Genomic DNA, 24,124 nt, shown 5'->3' with positions numbered 1-24,124 from the left:
ATCCAACCTTAATGTGTTTTTTGGTTTGTGACAATGCAGATGTTGGTTGTGGTGTGTGTCAAGACTCACACAAACCTGATGGAGTGACATCAACACAGATGTGAAGAGACAATTTAATGTGTCCTGTTAGCAGAACAAAACATTGTGGTTTAGTGCACTGTGCATTCTCTTGTGTAAATATTGTGACATTACTGGAGAGCTGGAGAAGGGGAGGCTCAGGAAGGATCTCACTGATGTACAAATATCTGAACAGAGGGTTCAAACAGGGCAAAGCCAGAGGCACAAGCTTGAGCACCAGGAAACACTTTTCAACTGTGAGGGCTCCCAAGCCCTGGCACATCCTGCCAAGGGAGATTCTGGATTGTTGGAGATACTCAGAAGTCACCTGGACATGATCCTGGGCAGGACCATGGCTCTAGGAGGCCCTGCTGGAGAAGAGGCTTGGACCAAATGGCTGCCAGAGGTTCTTTCCCACCTGAGAAATGCACTTTACAGTTAAAAAACAAATATGGAAGCAAATGTGGAAAATGCAGATGGTCCAAAGTCTGTGGGAAATAGCACTAGATTGCTTTAAATAGTTGGTTCTGTTCTAAAAGACGGGGTTTGTGCACATAATTTAGGAATTTGTTTATATGTACATATTGGAAAGTCTGCCAAGTAGTGCTCACTTAAAATTATTTTCTATTTGGCTTGTGACTTGGGAGATTTTTTCAGGCAGGTGTTATGCCTAAAATAACTTCTGAACTTGCATAATTACAGAAGTGCAGTGTGGGTTATCTAATGGATAGTGAAATAAGTGTTTTGGAGAGCTGCTTTTTAGTGGTCATCTATTTGTATACTAAATCATTAAAATTTCAGGATTTTTAATAGCTGTAGGAAGAGCAAAATGGTTTTGTTTCAGCATTTTGTATCCTGTGATTCTCACCTCATTGAGATGTGGTTTTGAAAGATAGGTTAACTATTTGAATCTAAACTTTAGGCATAAGGGAATTAGCTTTTGATAGAAACGTCATGGGATGGGAATTTTGCTTTCATATGAGCAAGATCTTAGCTTTTTTTAATAATTAAGCTTCTGGCTGGAATAATTTTGGTGTAATTTGAATTAGTGTAAAATAGAAGAGTATCAATATCAAAGAGAAGCCAAACCTGTTTTGTAAATAAAATTTTTCAAATATTTTTGAGACCTGTCTGATTCTGCTAACAATCTTTTGTCCTTCAACACTGGCAAGCACTCAAGTTACACTCTCCTTTCCTTATTCCAAGCTGATGGCAGTAACATGTTTCTGAAGGAGATGATCCTTTTCAGGGACCAGAATAGAACTGAAAACCAACCCACAAATACCCAGTTCTTTGTGATGGTTTTGTTTTTTACTGGGTCCCTTTCTTACCTGTCTCACCCCTGTCTCACCCCTTTGCCCAGGAGGAGCCTGGCAGAAGGGGAAGGACAGGATTCCTCATTTGCCATTACCTATATAATAGTTCTTCCTGAAGCACCCACCCAGCCGTAGTCCAGGTGGCAGCTGGAGTCACTTTTGGCATTTCCCCAACTTTTCAGCTTTTGTAAAATGTCCAGAGGTGCAGCAGAGCACAGCAAAAGAGTCATTGAAGTCTGGCCAAAATAATCTGCTTGCGTGTAAAGTAGGTACATAAGAGTGGAAAGCTCTCTGCTTGTGCTGGAAATTCATGTTCAGTAATAGAGTTTTTTATTGGTGGTATTTGGTTTTGACCCAAAACAGTGCCTAAATTGCATTTAAATTACTCTAAGGCATGTACAAAAATGTTTATACTCTCTTTTTTTAGTAAATGTGTGTTCTGTTTGTTATTTTAATGCATTAAGGACAGCTGCTCCTGCAGTCTGTCCAATGCTCAACCTGCTCTCTGGGTGTTCCTGGGAAGGAAGGCTGCTAGGAAGGCAGCCAGCCTTGAAAGACTTCTGTTCAGAAGCAGTGTGAAAGGTTTTGTAGCTTTGTTTTGTGCATTTGACTTTGTCATTCAGCCACAGCTGTAACATTCAGGCACTTTGGTGTGGCCTGTGTTGATCTTAAGGTGCAAAGAAAGATGCTCTGTGCGAGGCAGAGAGAGCTTAAAATGGAAAACAATGCATTTCCACGAACTGCAGTTGATAACCTGTGACTAATTCAGATTTTTTTAGTGTTTAGCTTTTAAGGATAACTTTTTAATTGTGTTACAAATACAACAGAAAAAAAACATGTACTGAAACTGTAGCTCTTGCATATAGGAAGTGCCTCCATTAGTGAGATGTCCTTAGTCAACTACTGAAGGAGCTTATCTCTGAAGATTTCAAGAAAATATAGGAGTTTTGAGTGCTGCAGGGAGGCAACCAAAGAACTGTCGAATTAAGCTTCATGACCATGGAGGAGAGAAGAATTTTAGGAGCTTACTACAAAGTTCTGATATGAAGGAAGTGAGAGCAGGTTCTCATCTGTTGCTGTGTTGGCAGCTCTGGTTGTTTTCATAACTTTCAATATGACTTTTGGCAAACAGCAGAAGACTAAAATGCTCTGAAAAAAGGAGTCCCATCCATTTGTGTTTTCTCTGTTGGTAAATTTGTGATATCTGTATTTCTTCTAGTGTACACGAATGCACAGAGGTACCTTTTTCTTGGTTGGTATCACAGGACTTGAATTCCAAATGAAAAACTTCATAAACTGCTTTTTTCTTCTCCCAAACTGGCCTTATCTGCCCTCAGTAGAGCAGTTGGAAACTTTAATTTAGGCAGGCTGTGAAGTGGCTTTTAAGATCTTTGCAGTTTTTTTCGAGAAATTTTTAAAAAGTAGGGAAGGGCTCTCCTATGTCATTTGGGTGGATGGCAAGATCCTGTGGCTCTGCATTTCACTCACAGCTCCTGAAGAGCTGAGAGGTGAAGGAGAGATGTCCCCTGTAATTTCCTTCTGTAGCTGGAACCAGGGGTTTAGCCAGGGAGAGGGGATGTGAGTACCAGATACCATTGCATACCTGCAGTGAGCTCCTGTGAATATCTGTGCTTATCAATGGGGAAACATAACCAGTTTTCAAAGCCTTTGGCACAACTTTTTTTAAGAACTTTGGAAATGAGAATTTGTGGTGCTCAGATAATTTGTTGTTGTTAAATTATGCCTGTGGATTTAAGTAACTTAACTGTTGCAAATAGTCTGTATTCTAAATGGATCCTTCTGTTTCACTTCTGTTTCTGTAGAGAAATTTTCTTTTGATTCAGGGCCTGTTGTTCCCAGATAAAGATCTGATGCACAACATAAAAATATTGATTAAAATGTTTGTGTAGGGCTGTCTGTTGTTAGATTGTGATCTGAAGCTAAACCTTTGTCAATAGATGGGAAAGATTGATAGGCAGACAGAGAAGATGGGACATAACTGTGCATTCTAACCAAAAATCCAGATCTGTGCTGGACTAAAGAAACTCTTTATTATAAATCATGAATATAAACTTCACAAAATTGGCATGGGCTCCTTGTGTTGCTTTTTAGCTTGCAATTTGCAGTAGTGGAGCTTTCCATGTGCTAAATAGTGATTTCTGCAAATTACACGTCAGTAATTATTAGGAAGAATGGTGGATTTCAGCAGTGCACTGAGTTTACACTTTCATTGGGATTTGACTTCTTTAACTTTCCTGAAGAAACAACAAAAGTCTGTCCTTGTTTTTCTGTTTGCACTAATGTGCAGATTTTAGCTAATGGGCAAAGAGAACACAGAGTGCCAATGAAAGAGCTTTTAGCAGCTGACAAGAGATATCAAAGTCAGTCCTGCTGAATTGGGTTTTTGCTGTTCTGAGAAGTTAAATCTTGATGTGCTTCAGACATGAGCACTTCTCTGTCTTTTAGTCAGCTGAAGTCTATCACTGCTGAATTTTGCTCAACTCTGATTTTTACAGGAAGGCTCAATTTGCTGATTGATCAGCACTGCATTGTTGATAAAGGCTTTCAAACACTATCACATTTAATATAACTTAAATTACTGAGGTTTTTTTCATGGTTGACCCATTGTGTGAGATGTTTTTGTGCTGGTGTGCTATAATAATTAAAATATCTAAGGTAGGGGAAATTGATACCTCAGATGTGCATTTTATGCAAGAGTAAATGAAACTGAAAACATGTTTATATCAGCCTTTTTTGTTTGTGGTTTTTTTTTTGTTTGTTTTTTTTTTTGTTCAGAAGGCAATAACTTGGTCCGGTATCTTGTATGCTTGGTCTTTGAAGAAAAGGAACTTCAGTAAAATTAAAATACAGAAGAATGATCTGAGCTACTTAATGATGGCCCGGATGCAGTTAATTTTCAGAGAAGAAAAGCAGATTTTAAATTGATTGCAAGAGATTTGACAGGAACATGTATTTGAATTGCTTTGCTATACCACATTTTAATTATGTGTGCATATATGGGGGGAGGTTTGGGGTGTGAATATATGCATCACATGTATTTATGCCAATATACATTACAAAAAATGTACTCATTCAACTCTTGGCGAGGCTAAATCTGGCTTGGAAAGGCTAAATCTTTCAATCTCCTTGAAATTGCTGTTGTTTTGAATGAGTTTTGAATATTAGAGCAGTTTTACCAGGGAATTTAGTATAGGAATTTCTCATGGTGTGCAGGAACTGCTGCTTTAAATATCTTGCAATGTGTTCATTTTTGTTAGAAACTTATTTTAGTGCTATTAACCAATAAAGTTTCACCCTTCAGGAGATTGCTGGGGTTCCAGCGAAGCCATCACTTGTTGGAGGAGTTTATTTGGGGAGAGCTCACCTGCAGTGCTGCTTCCAGCTCCAGGTCCCCAGCGTGGGGAGGATTTGGGGCTGATGGACGAGGGGACACCAGGATAACCAGAGGGCTGGGTCACCTCTGCTGCCAAGAGATTTGAGGGTGTTCATCCTGGAAAAGGCACCAGAGCGAACTTATTGTGGCCTTTCAGTGCTTCAGAGGGGACTGCAAGATGTAGAGAAACTTTTTATTGGCTTATGGTGACAAATGTGTGCAGCAGTTTTAAACTGAAATAGAGTAGGTTGGACATAAGTTTGGACATTGTTTGCAGTGAGGGTGGTGAGACATTATGCTTTGGTCCTTATTTCCCTCTCAGTCCCAAAACACAGCCCCATATTAGCTGCTATGAAGAAAATTAACTCTCCCCAGCCCATAAAAGCACAAAAGTGTAGAGTGCTCATTTTCCAGGGTGATTATACTGTTGGCACAGCTGCTTTGCCCTGGTTTTGTGGAACCTGACCCTTCCTAACAAGCTTGAGCTGTCAAAGTTGATCTTGTGCTCCTAAAAGCCAAATAAAGCTTTGCTGACAACTTCACCTGCATAAACAGCTGCCCAGTTATTGACTCAAGCAGTGCTGGATGGGTGTTGGAAGGGACTAACAATCATCATAAGCTTTCTTGAAAGTTTTGGAGGTTGGCTGTGGTCGGGTTTTGGTTTTCACTTTCACGTGCATCTCACAAAGTACTGAGTGTTGGGTACTTATATTTTCACATCTTTGCAAGCAGTGTTGTGTAGTTATTTGAGAAGCATGCCAATAGGGAGTTGTGTTCTGTGGTTGAGTAATGCTGTGTATTCTCTGCAGTCTATAGCACTTGTCTTTTTTTTTTTTCCCCTCTTCAAATTGTTTTGACTAGAGAAGCATAATAAAGAAAATATAGTATGATAATTTGATTTCTTAGTCCCATTTCCCTCTCCCCCGTCTTCAACTGCCAGCGCATTTCTCCTCATTCACTTTTCCTAAATGTTGCCTTTCTTAGCAGTTAACTTCTGGTTCTGTTTTGTGTAGCCTTCAATTCATCTAAAAATATGGTTAGGCTTGAATTTTCAATGCAATTTCTAGTGTAAAACAGCAGGCTGCTATGGTAGGGCTCCATAGTGTAGGTATATACTATTAGTCCAAAAGCAATTGGCACTTCTAAATCCTGGTTTTATTCACATTTGTAACCCAATTTTTTTTGTTACTTGGGCTTCTTCATAGCTTCAAGAATACACCATCATTCAAACCAGAGGAGCAGTTGAATTCTCTGGTTTTGCCTTTTTGCAGCCAGGGAGGTTGGTGTGGAGATGTGCTTATTTCTCATGTGTGTGTAGCCTGGAACAAAGCTGGAAGCTGCATTTCTGCTGCTGGGCTCCTTTGCAGTGACAGCAGCACCAGCTGCTTGTGGCAGCCAAGTCAGCAATGCTTGGGAATGTCTCAAATAGGCTGCAGAAAGTTTCTTACTGATCAGTCTCCTAATTCTTCTTCAGGACTTCTACCAGTGTCACTGGATATTTTAAATTTTGTTTTATTTTAAGAGCATCGGTGCACAGGTGGTTTGGTGCTTTGAGACACCAAACCAAATTCTAATTTAGGAAAGGAATTTGATTCTATGGCCCAAATGAGGAACCACAGCATTTATCACTTCAGGTGAAATCACTTTTGGTTTGATTTGAATTTGAAGTGACATTACTGAAAGAATACTTCGACTTTCTGCTTTTTGGTGCGAGAACATAAGGAAACAAACTGAGATCTGCTCAGGGACCCAAGGTGTTTCTTGGCTGCTTCGTTTCACTGTTCAGTCCTTGAACATAAATAAAGGGCAGCTGGAACCTGGTGAAATGCTGATGCTGTTCCTGACCTGGACCATGGATTCAGTTTCCTATTTTTGTCAGTGTCCCAAAGGTCAAATAATCACTTGCAGGAGTCTGGGGTGTTTCAGCATGAGCACTTTATTTGGTCATGCGCTGATGGAGTCAATGCTCTGATTCCTGCTTTTTGTATTTCCAGGAGTAATTTGTTGTTTGGTCTTTTCTGAAAAGCAGTAGTAAAGGCCTTGTCCTCTCCTGGCTCCCTGTGCTTTCTTCACAGTGGTGCTGGCACAAACCTGAGTGCAGCTGTGCTCAGAGCTCACTGGGAAATTCATCCAGGCAGATTTCCCTTTTTGTAATGGACAAAAAAAGAGAGGAATATTTTATGTGGCTTTTAAATAAAGGCTTCGCTTAAACTAAATTAGTTTCAGTTAACAGTTCTGCTAAATGTTTAGCCATTAGAAAACATTGTGGGTTTTTTAATAAAGGAGTTGTGAAATGCTCATGTAATGCATTGTGCTGCATGTGTACTAATGATTGTCATGTAGGTGGTTATAGTTCACACAGGAGTAATTGTCCTGCAGTTAATATGACAGATTCTCTACAGATTCTCTTCATGATGGCAAGATTTTGCTAAGGACAGACCTTAAACTTTGCTTTGGCACATGGAGAGAAGACGTGAATTTAAAATTCATGAACGCTTGTTTTACAGGAAGCTGTTATTTTATGTTTAAATGCTTAGGGAAGGTATTTGTTACCATCCAGATGTTTAGTTAGGTAAATAGTTATTTTCAGTTTCAAAGTTTTTTCTAGTAGCTGCATTAGCTTTTCCCAAGAATTGTACAATCATGCAATAGTTTTAGCTTAATTTTTGAAGTTAGCAAGAGAGATAATATTTCCCAGAATCACAAAATATTCTGATTTTGAAGGGACCCCTACGGATCATAGAGTCCAACTCTAACTAAACCACTAAAATTAGCTTCTTTGGATGCAGGAAAAGGCTGAACTGAATACAGATGGTGTATAGACTAATATTTTTCTCATAGAGATTCCTAGACTGTTGAAATATAATATATTCTTAAATTTATAATCTATACTTAAAAATTAGAAAAAAACCACCCCAAACTATAAAAAAATACTTTGACTTCAAACAGAAGTTTAAATGCATAAAATATTTAAAAGTACAAGAAACTGCTGTTCAGAAACCCAACAGATCCAGGCAGAGAAAATAAATTTTCCTCATCTGTGACAGGTTTTTCATTTCAGTACACTGTTGAAAAGTTCAGACCTTAAGAGGTCACAATTCATTCATATCTCTCCTGCAAAGAGAATTCAGCAACCTTCTGTGAAACCAGAAAGGTTTTTCCCAATATTCAGCTGAATGTTCTTACTAAATCCCATAATCCTTCCATAATTTAAAATGTTATGAATGACCCTAAAGGCTGGTGATTTGAGTAGCAAATTCAATTTCTGAAATACTGGAAGTCTTCCAACGTTTTTTAAAGAAAACCTCAAGTATTTGTGCTTTCCATCACTTCATACACAATTTTGATGACAACTTATGAAATTTAATAGTTTTGAAACCTACAAGCCAGACTTTCTTTTCAGGATACTTTTCCTTTTCCTAGCACATGAATATCTTTGGCATTTCAGAGGCCACACTCCTGTAAGAAGTACAGGAAAGTCTGGATCAAGATGTTTCAGATAATTTGGCTTTACTGATCAGTGCTGCAATGGAAAACATCCTCACTTAGAAAATTGGCCTCAGTAATTTCTCTTTATTGCTTCTAAAGGGTCTTGTGAATTGGGATGCACATGGAAATATCCCTGAGCCTGGGATTGTTAGTGACAGCCAGACTGAACTGAGTTGTTGGGTTTGGTTTGCGTTTGTTGGCTTTTTATTTTTAAAATAAGAATTGATACTGAGCTACACAGAAAGCAATTTTGATTAAACTGACTATCAGAGTGAATTCTGTTTAGCTCTATGTGTGTGTTATAAAAATATTTTGTTTGACCATTACTGTTTTTCAGGTTTCAGACTTTACTATATTGTGGTAGCAGGTTAAATGGCAGTTTTGTTATTAGTCAAATACTGGGAACAGAGAGGCCCTTAAAAAAGTGCTGATTTTTTTGTATATAATACAATATAAAGGTTATACATCTGCAGTTTTGAGGAACTGTCATATGTTATCACAGGCATAATAGCAATATTTAAATTAGGTTATTTCCATTAAAAATGTTGAGTTTCTTCTCTGCTTCTGTGTTGGCCTCTGCAAATTAGATGTAGTTTTGTCCTTTTTAATGAACCTGTAAGAAGCTTCTGATTTTTTAAGGCAGTAGTTGGGCAGCTGAATTAGTGCTGGTGTATTTCAAGCAATAAAAAAACCACTTTTATGAATCAGATCTTCCAGTGCTTCTCTCTGACTTCCCTCTTGTACTTTGAGCTGCTGGCATTTTTTAAAACAAACAGAGGATGGCAATATGATAAATCTAAGTAGTCTGTATTGGATTAAAGAAGAAATTAACACAGGGCATTCAGAGAAGGAATAGTGTAAAAATGAAGGTTTTTCATTATCCAGTTTTTATTAGATTATCTGTCAGGTTATTTTAAAATTTAAAAGTGCTACATTGAACTGTGCTATTACAGTTTAAGTATCCTTCTTGCAAGGCAACATTTGAGGACAATGCAGAGGAGGACCTGGACACCATCCAGAAAGGACTTTAGTAGTGGAAATGATGAACTTCTAAAAGAGGACTCACCACTTGAGAATGGAAAAAGTGGTGACAGCCTGTGGGGTGGGCTGAGGCTGCTTGAGTGTCAGCAGCTCACAGAAGAACACAGCTATAGTAGCTGGCTCAGTGATCTGTGTGTCAACAAGGCAAGCACAGGACTGTGTACCAGGCACAGTATTTCAGCAGAGAGGGAAATATTGTTGGCATTGTGCAAACTCTCGCTAAGACCTCATCTGGAGTTCTACTCACAGTTATGGTTACTTTTGTTAAGAAAAATTAGTAGTGCAGCAGGCACTAGGAAGAGATTCTGAAATGAGAGACCCTGACATTAAAAAAAAAAAGTGTTTTGTTGGGGTTGCATTGATCTGTGAGAGAGAGTAGAGAAAACAGTATGTAAGCTCAGTTTTGTTAGCAGGACTGATAGATTTAAAGTGGATATTAGAAGTTATAAAGGAGAAGTCTAAAATATAACCAGAATGCAAGGGGAGAGATGATATAGGGAGTGATTAATGCATCTGCATTCACCTGAGGGTGTAATTTCATGAAGGAGTTTTTGACAACAGTGGTGGCTGACATATTCCTGTTTTTATTACTCATCTTGCTGTGTGTGCTGCATGCAGTCAAAGGCAGTTGTGGCTGCAGCACAGCTAACAAACACAGTGGGGGCAGCTGTGTGTGGATTTACCCAAGGCTGCCAGATCAGTTCCTTTGCTCCTCTGCACGAGTGCAGGTGTGAAGGAGGGGTGCAGGTACCACGGGGGGCTGTGGGACCCTTGCAGGATCACTGGGGTCTGAGACAAGGCTCAGCTTTAGCAGCAGCAGTGCTGCTTTGTTAGGCCTTTGTTTGACCTCCTGTTCCTTCCTGGGTCTGACTGTCTGCACACGGCTCTTTGCACAGCTGTGCTTCAAGCCAAACCAAGCATCTGCCCTGACTGAAAAACAACACAGTAAAAAAAGGAAGAACTGGTTTGTTTGGGGTATTTTGAGTAGTTTTAGTTTCTCCTTTGATTTGGCCGAGTGTAGCCGTGCCCAGGCTGTTCTGGGATGGTGGGGCTGCTGGTTTGGCCAGTGCTCTGCTGAAGGAATCCTGGTGAGGCCACAGCCTGGGATGGATAGAACAAGGCTGTGCTACACAGGAATGGGGTAAAAAAGTTCTCTGAATGGAAAAACAGAAAAATAGTGATCATCATCTCCAGCTGATGAGCTGAGTCTAAAGGTGCTCTACAACATCTCTTCTTTTGAAGGCAAAGCTGTTATTTTTAATATATTCCCTTTTGTTCCTATAATTGAAGTGCTTTTTCTGACACATTCGTTCATTCTTGCTGCTTTTCTCCTCACTTTTGAATGATTTAATACCTAAAGTAGTTCTGCTTTTTTTTTTTCTCTGTTTTCATTCACTTCCTCCTGTTCTTCTTTTTCTTCACAAGGAGGAGAAACAGGCAAAAACACTTGGTCATGTATTAAAGGAGTCTGTTAGAACAGCATCAGCTTTTCTGAACACTCTTGAGCTGATGCTTTTGATTCAGCTGCTGGCATCTTGTGAAGTGTTACAGGATGCTTGAGTGTAAAAATAAAATTTTGAGGATTTTGAGTCTATGCATTTATTTCAATATTCACAGTGGAAATATATCAGTGGACAAAGCTCTCCTTATTTCTCCCCTCTCCTGTTTAAGTACTAGAATCTGTGCTTTGGTTATCACTCTTCGCTGGCCCAAAATCACTTCTTGTGTGAGCTACAGATTCTCATCTACCTCAAGGTGAACCGGAGAGAAAGTTATATTTGTCATCAGTTTCTTGAGTTCTTTATTGCTGAGGGGACAGAATGTTTCATTTCAGCATAATGAACCAATTTTGATTCTTCTTTCATACCAAGAGTTAAAAAACTAGTCAAAAAAACCTTATTGCTAAGTTCCATTTTCTGAGATCCTGATAATTATTTATACCTCAGGGAAATGTCTCATCATTTACCTGTGTATGCTTATAGTACATACATGCCCAAAAATCATTTTTGTTCCTTCTTTCATCCACCTGGTAATGGGAATCAATCACTTCCTTGAAGATTAATTCTGGAATCATAGTTTTGGACCCATGTGCTGTTCTAGGAGAATGAAAAGAGTGTCCAGCGTGTAATCTTGCAGAAAAAAAAAAAAAAAGTAAATTAGCAGTGAATCATTGGAAACTACTCTCAAGGAGGAAATGAGCTGAAAAAAGAATCTGTGGAGCCAAGAGCCTGAACTCCTTAAGAAGTTCTACTTAGTAGCTACTTGAATTTGAGGTCTTGACCTTTGCTAGGAAATGACCTTTAATGAGTTGAAGAATAGCAAGGGAGGGTTTGAGGTTGGGCTCTTGAAGGGCTCTCCTGTGTGTGGAGCTGTTGTTTGTGTTTGGGGCAGTCCCCAGAGTGCAGTGCCAGCCCTGCCCTGGAGATGCTGTGCTGTCACCGCCTGGCTGTGCCTTGGGGCCCTGGGCAGACACCCAGCAGCTCCTCTTGGACCTTCCTCCACGAGGCCTTGACAAAATGCATCTCCTGTCTCTGTACCTGCCACAGCTGCAATTCTTTTAAGACCTTGAAACCTCTTACTAAAATATTTATTGAAAACAGATTTTGCTTGTCTCTGTGTTGGAGTAAATCATTATTTGGAAATGCTTGTTTTTGAAGAGGGAGATTGTTTGTTTTCTTAAAAAAACAAAACAAACCATGGATGTATCATTTTTGATAGCAACAAGTGCATGTTCTGATAAAATTTATTAAGCACATCACTTCAGAAGTACCCTCCAGCTTAAACCCTTTTGTGACTCCATGAATGAAATAGGAGAATTGACAAGGGTAAGGTCGGTGTTAACAGGTAATTGTGAAATTCAGAAAATGAAGTATATGTAAACATAAAAATACTTTTTGAATCCCTTGTGTATGAAGAATGTTGCAGGTGCCTGGTGCTGAAATATTTATTTCATGATAATAGAATAGCAAATTTAGTGAGCATCTTATCTCAATGTTCTTCCTCTTCCATCCCTTCAACATCCCAGTCAGTGTAAGAGTTGTTTACAAGCTATAGATACGTTAAAGATATTTTTACATACCAGCATCTGTTTATAATGGATGCCTAATGGATGCCTAAGAGATTTAGTAGATATATAGAGTGACTGATAAAATGGTTGTGATTTTTTTGCTTGATAAGAAGAAAAATCAGACCACAAACTTCCCATTTTATTAGTAGAGGTGGCTGATCATTCATCTGAGGATAGCTTATTCCCCTTTTAGCTTGGAGATATGAAAGACAGGACAACAGAAAAAAATCTCTTTTGGCCTGTATTTTGCTTTTATACTGTCAAAACCATGGAAACACAATTCTGAACTACTCCAGAAAATCTCTAAAATTGAAGGTAAATATTTTTTCAGTTTGCTGCATGAATTCCAAGCATACCCTAAGGTTTTCTGGGGGAGTATTTCCCTTTCACAAGCGCTGGAGTGCTGCTCCTTCTTTGGGTTTCTTGTGGATGGAAAGCAATGGTTAAGATTTGGTGTTAAATAATCTTTTTTTTTTTTTCTCTTGGAATAACATTAAAGTATCTATGAATATTCATATTGGGGTGAGATCCAGTGAACTGCTGTCTTGTTCTTTGTTCTTTATAGGCTTCACCCTAAAGCTGAGTTTAAACATAGACTTGGTTTCAAAGATGTGAGCAGTTGAAAAGTAGAAATAGATAGAATGTGATAGAAATATTGCTGTCTGGGAACTCAGTTTTGTGGCTTGCACTGGGATATCTAATTTTCCAAAGTATCACATCTCCAACCCAAATGTTCCTCTGTGCCATAGTCATCCTAATGCATTCTTTTAAATTTTCCTTTGAGAATAAAACAAAAAGTGTCAACCCAGCATTGCCAGTGATGGCTTTCTAAATGTGGATGCCTTCTAATCTGAAGTGCTATTTCACAGAAAGGTTCAATCACTATTTTAAGCTGCAGTGCCATGTGTAAATGAGCTGATACAGCGACTAATTGGAGGTTTAATTAATTCTGGAAATACTTAATTTTCTAAAAATTTTCTAAAGAGGTCCAATAGAAGGCAAAGGGAAACTTAAAGAACAAATCTATGTTATAAATTTTGTAGATGAGTAAAGAAAGAAAAAGATTTGTCTCTTTAAATGTAGTAGCAAATTGTTTTCTTCCCAATAATTTTCATCAGTTTGAATACAATTGTTTTGAAAGTATTAACCACGTTAATACAAAGCAGTGTTTGCTGCTTAGGTAAGCAAATGTACAGCCTTTAAATAAAAAAGAAAAAATAATCTTGGTATAAATGTAATTTTTTTTATGTGTATACTGCAGTGGTATCTTATTCCAACAAACTGACAAAACCTTTTTTAGAAAACACTGATCTTGATCTAAACACTTGATCTAAAATATTGAATTAAGGTGACTTTAAGACCTGTGTTGCATGTTTCAAGTTCTTAACTATTAAATCTTGTTAAATAAAGGAGTCCTGGGCCTTTTTCTTGGGATCTTCTAAATGGAACATCATTTTAAAGGGAGGAGATATTGCTCATTATTTGGCAATATAATGAGCCAGGGGTTTTTTTTCTGTCAAAATGTTCAATTTATATTTCTTACCTTTTTTTTAACTTAATGAAAAATAATTAGAGAGCCAAAACGCCTTGTTCGATATTAAGTTCCTCAAAAAATCACTTGGAAGAGATGTTGAGCAAGTTCATGATGGTCTGAAATGATCTAAAATCTCAAATTTTGAGGCTCTGAAGCAAAAGGCTTCAGGAAATGTCTTTAGAGGAATTCCATTCCCACAGGTGGGCTCATGAGGGACATGGGGAGGCAACAGGCTGTGGAATATTCCAACCACAACCAGTTCTCCTTCTTGCAGAGCACCAGGGATTGAAGGAAAGGAGACAGGAGGCAGAACAGACAGATAAACTGACAAAATTTTAGTATTAAAAGATAGTGTGCAATATATTGGTTTATGATCATTGTCCTTGAAGTCCCAATGACACACAGAGTAAAAAAATTTAAAGTGAAGGAGATGATAAAAAAGGCTTTAATGTTATCAAAGTTTTAAGGTTTTATTCTTATTCAGGTGATGTATTCCTGAAGGAAAGAGTAATTAATAATTTATTTTCTTCAAGTTTGTGTCTACCTGATAGAAAATGAACTGCTCTGTAAAGTTACCATCAGAAGATAGTTTCAGTAGGGTTAAGGTTACATCAGGCCTGCTTTGCTAATTTGAAATTTTGGACTAATGAAAAGAGCTGAGCAGCCTCTTTAGCATTGCAATCCACATTTCTGGCCTGTATGTACTCACTAACCTCCTCAGTAATGTAACTCTTGATTTTCCATCTGCATAAGACAGAAAAACCCATCATGCATCCCAGCTTCAGTTTAAGCTCATACATTTTGGATTTTGGCTTGCAGTGTAGATGGCACTCCAGGTGTTCCAGGTGTTGGAGTGTGCTGCTGCCAACCTTGATAAAATATCAGTGAAGGAATCATCTGTCTTTAGTGCTTGCTTGCATGTTTTAAGGATCCTCATATTGGAGCTGCTGTAGTCCCTGGTGTGCCAGCTGTCTGCAGGGAAAGATTTTGTAAGCTCAGGTTGTGTCTGTTAAAGGTAGCACAGAGAGAAATGAAATATAAAGCACATGACAGGATTACAGTTTGTGTGACTTAGAAAATGAAGTCTTACACAACTCAACTCAGTTACTCCTAATAAATAAACAGTCTTATCTATCTCTGACAGCTTTGGTGATCTGTGTCTGGGATTACAGTTGTTCCTTCCCCAGTCTATGTCACCTCTGTACTTCAGATCTGTAAGATTTGAGCTGCAGGGTTGGCAAAATGAGCTTTGGAAATTGTCATTTAGCAAGGATGTGATACACATTCCCCATCTGCAGGCACAACTGTTGAGCAGGAGCAGCTCCTCATCTCAGCTGAGAGATGAATTGTGCTTCCTTTCCTCACTGCGTGGTTGCAGTGCTGAGACTCAGGATGGCCTGAAAGATTTTTGTGTTGGGAAACAGGGATTCTGGTTTCCTGACTCAGGTTATACGGCATCACCGTGGGCTGTTAGAACTTCATTTGTAAACTTGCTGTGTGCCATTGCAGCTAGAGAGGAATAACTGCAACCATAATTTATTTAAAAGTTCCTTTGTGTTACTTGGCACATGGAAGTGATGGTGTCTGCTTAATTGATCAGGGCATGTCTCGTGAGTGATTTAAAATTACCTAAAATTGGACTGTACAAGCTTTTGTTGTGATGCTATTGTCATGGGATGCATTCATTTCATGTAGTGTCTTAACACTATTTTGAGGCTCTGTATAGCTTGAGTGTCAGAGAGAGAGTTTTGAAAAAGTTGCAAGTCTGAGGTTTGTAAATAGGTAAGTCTTTTTTCAGGTTGTGTTTTAAAGTACTTTTATTTCTATATGAAATTGCTGTATTGTTTCAATAGAATGAGTTAATTGTGGGTGTCACTGAATTCACACAATCATAAAATGGATTGGTTTGGAAGGGACTTTAAAGATCATTTGGTTCCAACCCCAATTTTTGTATTCTGTATTCTATTCTATAACAGCACATTTCATTAAGAGTCTTTGACATTCCTCAATCCAAGTAGAGAAGCTTCTGTCATAATTATAGTGTAGTTTCAATATGACCATAAATTTTGAGACTGTAGGGGTGTCTCTGTACCTTTTCTGTTACAGAACTGAATAAAATGCTCTAAATTTTTTGTCCCAGATTTAAAATGCAGGAAGGACATTGCTCAAGTCAAGATTTTAAAATGTTAATAGATAATGGAAGGAGAAATCAGGGCATGGTGGTACAAGATAAAGGTGGGTTGCACACAGATCTGATCCTCTCAGAACTGCAGTTTATTGGCTCCTTTTTGATTTATGATTCCTCCAGCTCTTTGCCTGCTCAAAGCACTTACACACACTGTGGTGGCTGGGCAAGCTCTCCTGCCCAGGCTTGGCAAAACCAGGAGATAAAAAAGTAGCTCAGGCAACTGTGAGAATTTCTAATATTTGTAGAGTTTGGGTGAATTTACAGAATTTGGGTATATGCCTGCATAAGGATATGGTCTTGTGAGGTGTTTGCACTCCAGTGATCTACTCTCTATATCAGAGTAATGTTAAAAGCATTATTTCATGTATCCAGAAAGGCTTTGTGGGGTGGAAGAAACAATGGCAATGAAAAGAAAAAGCATCATTTTAATGACATATGTTTAGTTTCTAGTGATTTATGACAATTAGGAGTGAAAGGAGGTGTTGCCAGCATTATTCCAAAGCTGTGGTTTAGGTTTTTAAATATTTTAAGTTAACATAATCTAAATGTATTGATACTGTTTTAAAGCAATTTTACTTTGAATGCTAAAAGAGGAAGCAGGAACTTGGAATAAGAAGGTGACACTGATCTGTATAAAGTGGAACTTTTTAATAGAAAATCACTTTTTTGAAACATGGAGGGGGGATTCTTAGCCAATAGCTGTATCCTTCCAATGCCAAATGAAGTCAGTTGAATCTTTTCCATGTAATGATGAAAGTGGATTTCTATGCATCAGAGGCTTAATTGATCATAGTTTTAAAAATATCTGTGGTCATTTTTGGTAAAAGACCAAGTACTGAATAATAGTGGGGTGTGGATTCAGAAGAGAAAATAGTCATCAGTATGGGGGATTTCATCGTGTGTTTGGAGCAAGGAACGAAGAAAGAAAACAAACATGCATTTTCTTGAGTAACTTTGAGTACATCACGTGTCCATAGTTGTGCTAATAAATATTTTCCTTACTGTGAATATTTAGACTGGCATTCATTGACTACTTTTGGTATTCATGTTCTCTGTCAGAAAAAATCCTTTTTCAAGAAATCATTGCAAGTATGTTGAACATTGAAAGAGTACAAAACCTGGAGTTTAGCTCTGTGAGTACAGGTTTGGTAGTGTGATGGATTACACACTTCAGATCATCTGGTGTGTAAAGGAATACCAAAAGCCAGTTATTAAGGCTTGTAAGTGCCCTCAGAGGAACATTTCTGCCTCCACAGGGTACCCTTTATTTTGAGAATGGTGTTGCTTTGCAATCCCATTGCTCAGAAACATGTCAGCTAACTTCCAGTTTGTTGTTTGAATGGAAGAATTTTTCTTTCAAGCTGTATTAAAGCATTTATTTCACTCAGCAGGTGAATGTTCACTCAATAAACTCTGAACAAAGGCTCTTTCCATCCTCAATTTTTCCCTCATATCTTTTTGAGAAGACTTCAGAATGGATTTCTTTAGAACTCACATGTCTGTCATTACATAAGTAGCAGTAAAAGAGGATTGATTTGCCACAGCTAGTGCACTCCTGAAACAATCCTATGATGTTTTCATAACACATTTATATTTCACATTTGAAAGCTTGACATACCCTGTTTATCTGATTGTATTGGTTGTTATTAACATTGGACAGAAGATTCCATACTAGAAGTTAAGGCAACAAAAACTTAAATCACCTACTAAAAGGTGCTTCCAAAAATACACATTTGTGCTGATGGTTTTTAAAAGGTTGTCATTGTTCTAACTGATGTTTTGGCAAATGTAACTTCAATATCAAAAAATAACCACTCTTTTTTATTTGAGTGCAATAGTGACATTTCCCTGAAATAATTTTAATCTTTTAATTTCTAACTTGTGGGGTTCTCTAAGTGTCATAGATGAGGTTTTTTGGAATTTCAGAATATTGTAATGGAGTACATTGTGATGTACGAGATGCATCACAAGTTTGTATCTAGTGATGCCAAACTTGAAATAAACCTAGTTTGTGTAAAACAGACAAACTGAAACAGCTCACAATTCTGTTAGTCTTGTTGTTGTCCATTATCCTTTTGGATTAGGACTGAAAGAAGAAATGGGTTTCTCACCTCTGGTTACCTCCCCATTTGGATTTTGCCTCTAAATAAGGTCCACTTAAATTTTAATAATGATGATGTCAGTTGCATATTACATAAAGTTTCTAAGAGTATAGCCTTTCTGAAGGGGCAGGGCAAGAGAAATGTCTTTAATACAGGAAAATACAGAACTCATGATGTTCTTCACACCAGTCAATGGTCGGAACCATTAATTTTACATTTAACAGGCAGCAAGGATGAGAGGTATATTCTGTGTAGATACTACACCTGAGTGCACAAATCAAAACCTTGTGGGGAAGCAGGGGATTGTGGCTCAGTGAGGAGGAGGAGGATGGTTTTTCATGGCTGGTCTCTGTGTTGCAGGGGTCCCTTCAGCGTCGTGCGGCGATGCATCAACAGGGAGACGGGACAGCAGTTCGCTGTCAAGATCGTCGATGTAGCAAAATTCACTTCAAGTCCTGGATTAAGCACAGAAGGTAAGAATTAATAATTAAGCAAACTCCCAGCAGACAGATTTTTTTTTGATTTGTCAGCCTTTTCTATGTTTGCTCTCTTTATGATGCTTTCTGGTTTATGTTTTCTAGAAGTTTTAAAGCAAGGTTGTAGATCTCAAAATTAGCCTAGTGCTTGCATTTCTAATTATAAGTGTTTCTACATGTATTCAGTGGTGATCATAAATACTAGAAAGATAGTTAGGTCTAAGCCATTTCTATTTTTGTTTGGATTTTTTTGTCTTAATGCGAATTTTGTGAAGAAAAAAGGTAGTTCCGAGTCAAAAAAGCATACACAGGAAGTAAAGCAAGAACATGAGATTTGGTTATACTAGTTTTAGCAAGTAATTTGCTATAAATGGGTGAGGACTTGCTATTAAAGTGCAAATTATATAAAAATATATTTTTATGTAGTCAGGATCACAGGCATTGATGCAGAACTGCTACAGTGTAAACCCAAGGCTGTAATTCTCTAACATTTCCTGCTTTAGAGTAAAACAATCTATGTTGAATACTCAACTTGTGTGTGCATAAAGTTCTTCTTTTACCCTACAAGGAGAAGAGCATTGCCAGCTGAGTGATACTTGCTGAATTCTGCATGTCCTGTATATTTTTTTCTGGAGATAATATTGTTTTGTACAGTACTGTTTATGGGGGTTCCAGTGATGCCATCAAAATCCTTGTAAATCCTACTTCAGCAAAAAAGGATCAATTGATTTTGTTGGTGTTTATAACAAACAGTATCTTGAGCCTTAATGATTAGCTTGATTTACAAGATAAATCACAGGTCTTGCTTCAAATTTTACCAGGTATTTTCATTTAATCATGCCATTGTTGTTTCTTTTTTCTAGCCCTATAACAAAATATAAGCCACATTTTCCACAATATTCAACTTCTGATTAGCTCCATCATGGTTTTGGCAAGTTATACCAAAACCATGGCATTCTGAGCTATTGAATGTTTATTAAAATTATTTGATACCTTTTAAATAAATTGTGCCCAAATTCTTTTTCTTCTAAGCCTCATTTGAACTGCTGATGATATTACACATTTCTGCCTTTGGTGGAATATTACCCTCCTGGCTCCATGACAGTAAAATCCAAACTTTTGAGGCCTTGAAGAATTTCTGAAAGGGAAAAGTCATAGGCAAAAGAGAAGGGACTCATCAGAAGGAAGAGAAAAGCCAACAGTAAAAATAGACTAGCTGAAAAAAGGATAAATGTGGATGGTTTGCAATTTGTGCCTGGGTCTAAAGAATAGGCTTGGGACTTTATTAAGAAGTCTGGGGTTTTTCCAATTCCACTTTTGTTGTATTGTTGTCATTTTAATTCAAGGTAGCAGATCATTGAGGTACGATCACAAACGTTTTCTGGGTTTAGTGGTGCTTTGTTTTGTTTTGTGGTTTTGGGTTGTTGTTTGGGTTTCTTTGTTTTTGTTGCTTTGGGGTTGGTTCTTTAAAAGGTTTTGAATTGTTATGCCTTAGATTTGTCATATTAAGATACAAAGACACATAAATGTCTGAGCATGGAACAAGTTCTTACCTCTACATAAGAATGTGAATTTTTCACAGACTCTTTCCATCTTCTGTATTTTTTGTTTTTCCTGTTTTTCATTGGCTTGTTTTTTAGTTGGGTGTTTTTTGCACCTCTGCTCTATCTAGGTTCTAGGGGGGTTTTAAAGATTTTTTTTTCTAGTTTGTTTGTTTATTTCTAATGTGGCATTCCTTAAGCACACTGGTGGGCAGCCACCATGGTGGTATTGGTATAAAGTAAATATACCTGTGAGGAAGCTGTGTTTGTAAACTGTGTTAAGTGTGAGCTGTAATGAAGTGATAAGATTAACCCTTGGAGATACTCTTTACCTTGAAGTTTTGACCTCTGCAAGTTCAATTTGCTCTTGAAGGTTATTTTTGCACAACTCTCCACCTCCAGTCTTCCAGTCTTTCTTTGAGGCACAGGAGTGGGAGAACAGGACATTCTGCATGTGAGGGAGCTGATGACAATTCCTTCCATTAATTCACATAGATCTAGAGTGCTTAGAGCTAAAGGTCCCAATATGCCTCTACACTTTGAGGTTAAATCTAAATCTAAAAGCACTAAATCTTGAGTGCTTTTACATAAATACCCCTGTAGGATGGTGTGTTTATGGGTAAGAAGTTCATTTGTGTTTGTCAGCAGTGTACTCTTGTGGCAAAGGCAGAGCAGAGCATTGCAGAGGTGCAGCCAGCGAGGCAAAGCAAGAGATTGTTCCCTCTGTTCACCTGGAGCACTGTGTGCAGTCCTGGTCTCTCCAGCACTGGAAAAGCAGTGATGTGCTGGCAGGAGTCCAGCAGAGATGGACTGAGTTGGTCAAGCCTTAATAAGAGAGGCTGAGTTGAGATTTGGTGCTGTCTTCAATTACTTCATAAAAGGACATAGAGAAGAGGGAGCCAATCTCTTGATTTGGGCACACAGTGAATGACAAAAGGCCATGTGGACAAATTGCAACATGAAGAAATGCAAATTAGGGACAAAGAAAAGAAAAATCTGCACCTGATTCCGTAGAGAGCTCGTGGAGAACATCCTCAGAGGTGCTCAGAAGTGGATTGCACCAGGCTCCAAGCTGCCAGGTCTATTTTGACCTGCTTGGAGCAAGAGTTTGGACTAGGTCACCTCCAGCGGGTCCTTCCAATTTAGATGATCCTGTGGTGTTTGTAGCAATGTGTAATCTGTGGGCCAATATAGTTGCAATTCTACATGGGGAGAAAATTTAAGCATAGCATTACTGTGCTAAAAAGGAGATAATTTAAAATTAGTTTTGATACAATTTTTTAAACTAGTTTTGATTTCTTTAACCTGTGAGGCAGCTGAGCACTGAATAGATTTTAAAGGGACTGTTTTCTAAACAATTCATTTAGAAAAATACATACTGGTGTCTTACAATAATGGTATCTCCTTACCAGGGTAACAAAACCAAGCTGAAATGCTTCTCTAGGCTGATGTGTTACCAGTTGGTGTTATTGTGAACATTTGTGGCATATGATGGAGAAGCCTCTAGCTCATAAGACAAACTTTTATCAGGTATGGTGTTCTTTCCATAAGGCTGCTCAGTACTCACAGCATGTGTAGACACAGACATCTCAAGTGATTTTTGTGTCTCGCTGCATCTCTGGAGTGGTTTGATAATGGCAGGGAAAATTAATGCCATGTAACGATGCCAGACAGCTAGCAAATCTAATCTAGGCTAAATTCTATTGGATTTATGTATTAGTATTCATGGTCTTGCATATTGTGTATCATCAATCTCTGTAGTGTTGTAATTCAGCCATATTAATGAAGTATATTGACACCTTGTCACTGCTCAAGTGGCCACGTGGTCTGCTGGATTAATGTTGGATATTTTACATGTTGACAGATTCTACTACAGTTCACTCATCATAGAGATACAAAAGAATCAAAAATTAGAAAATGTGAAGGTTGAATATTTTTAGACATAAGAGTCTCTTTTTTACTGTTCAGTTGAAAGAATCCATGTGGAAAAGCACTTGATGCTCTCAGAAGCCAGTAGTAACAGACTCATTGAGGTCTAAAAAAATATATCAGTGTAAATAAACTTATTTTCAAGTATAGCTCTTAGTTGCTATACTCAGAACTTCTGGTATAGAAAACTGTGAGAAGCATATTCCTTATTTCTGAGTTTGTTACAGCTCACATCTTGGTTTGATTGTCCATTTCCTCTGCAGCTCTCTTCACATTCCATGCATTTTCTCTTGTCTTTTTTCTCAGCTTGCATGTCTGATTTTAGTTACCTTCTCTAACACCAAATATCTCTGAAGTGCAGCCACCATTTCTCAGGAACAGAATGGTGATCAGTCCTTACTACTTAGAAGCCAATGCTATTACTTATCTGCCTTTTCTTAAATCCAGATTGCTTTCTTGTAACATGCTGAGTGTTTTTAAAGCAATTTAAAGGGCAGTGTTTTGTGCTTATACTGCATTGAAGTTGTTTTTCAGAATTTCATTCAATATATACAAGGTTCTCTTACCTGTAATTCATTTCTATAGAAATGTCCTCACACAGAAACTGGTTACCAGTTCTTCTCCAGCCTTCTAATACTCTACACCTTATTTATTAGGGTGGTGTGTGTGGTTGATACACGGGTTTGTATGCAGTCAGGCCATGGGAAGCTGAATGAATCAGCTGATAAGGGCAGATTGAAGTTTCCTTCAGAACCCAAACTGGTTCTTCTGGAAGCAGGCTGTGAAAACAGTCTGCAAAATACCTTTGTCTGTGACAAAGGGCAAAATTGTAACCAAGAAAGCAATGTTTTAAATACAGTTCTTGGATTACTTCTAGCACAGAGAGGGGCATGATAATTGAATCAAAAGTGGTCTTGCTGTGCATCATCCACTTTAGGAGAAAAATTCCAAAATTATTTGATGGGGCATTGGAATGAAAACTGGGAGGGTTTTGTGATGTTTCAGTTGATGTCTTCTGGGTTTTTTTTCCCCACAAAGGGGCCTACAGATCTTACCCCTGACTAACTTTCAGCTTGTGAGGGATTTTCTTAAAGTTGAGCCCTTACTCTTGTTCCGCTTATTTCATTAAACATCTTACCCTTTTCAGTTTTCTTGTTTTTATTTATTTAATCTATTTAGATTTCCATTTTTTAGAATAATTTTGTGGGGGCAGTGTTTGCAAAAGGCTTTATTTAGTTCATAGTGGAATTGCATGACAGTATCTTTAGCTTTTGGAAGCTGTAGTGAATCATAAGTTATTTTTCACAAAAGTATCTGTAAGATTCTGCACTTCCCTCTCTGCATGTTTTCAAGGTTTCAGAAAAAACTGTACTGTCAGCATTGAGCTCATCTCTTTTGAGTAAAAAATACTACAAATCTGTATGTCATCATATTTCATGATAGTGTACCATATATAGACTGAATTTGAAGAAAGAACGAGTGACTCATTGCCTTTGATTTGGAAATACCAACTAATCTGGAATTTCTGGTCATTGTCAGTTCTGTGTTGTACCATATTTCACAGAGAAGGGGAGGTGCCTTCCTGCTGTGTGACGTTATTGGGCCCACACCTGAACTATTGTGCCCAGTTTGGGGCTTCATCATTTGAGCTGGAAAGGTCCCTGCGAAGGACAGGATAATCAGGAGCCTGCAGGACACGATGGCAAAGAGAGCTGGGTTTGGTTGGTCTGGTGAAGAGGAGGCTGACAGGGTGTTTAATGTGGTCTTCAACTACAAAAATGTCAGAGCTGAGCTTGAGTGGAAGCTGCTGGAACACAGGGAAATGGCCAGGAATTGTTGCTTGGAAGGCTCAGGTTCAGGTTGGACATGGTTTTCAAGAGTTTGCTCAATGAAATCACAGCAATCCCGACCCAGTGTGTGCTGTAATCTTATGCTGAGTGGGGGTTGGACCCAGAGTCCATCAGAGATCATCTCCTACCAGCTTTTCTGT

The 24,124-nt window shown here is 38.2% G+C and overlaps 1 protein-coding gene across 8 annotated transcripts in view; it reads left to right on the top strand.

Annotated features, from left to right (window-relative positions):
- CASK (calcium/calmodulin dependent serine protein kinase) overlaps positions 1–24,124 on the top strand; it is a 185,316-nt gene that overhangs the window by 30,618 nt on the left and 130,574 nt on the right. For all 8 annotated transcript variants that reach the window (XM_059493309.1, XM_059493303.1, XM_059493308.1 and 5 more), the window contains exon 2: positions 18,549–18,661. In XM_059493309.1, the coding sequence (XP_059349292.1) occupies positions 18,549–18,661 (113 nt within the window). The remainder of the gene's footprint in view (positions 1–18,548; positions 18,662–24,124) is intronic.

This window comes from Ammospiza nelsoni, chromosome 2 (genome assembly GCF_027579445.1).
Source record: "Ammospiza nelsoni isolate bAmmNel1 chromosome 2, bAmmNel1.pri, whole genome shotgun sequence".
Taxonomy (NCBI): Eukaryota; Metazoa; Chordata; class Aves; order Passeriformes; family Passerellidae; genus Ammospiza; species Ammospiza nelsoni.
Note: the sequence above shows the minus strand (reverse complement) of the source record. Positions and strands in the feature narration are given on the sequence as shown.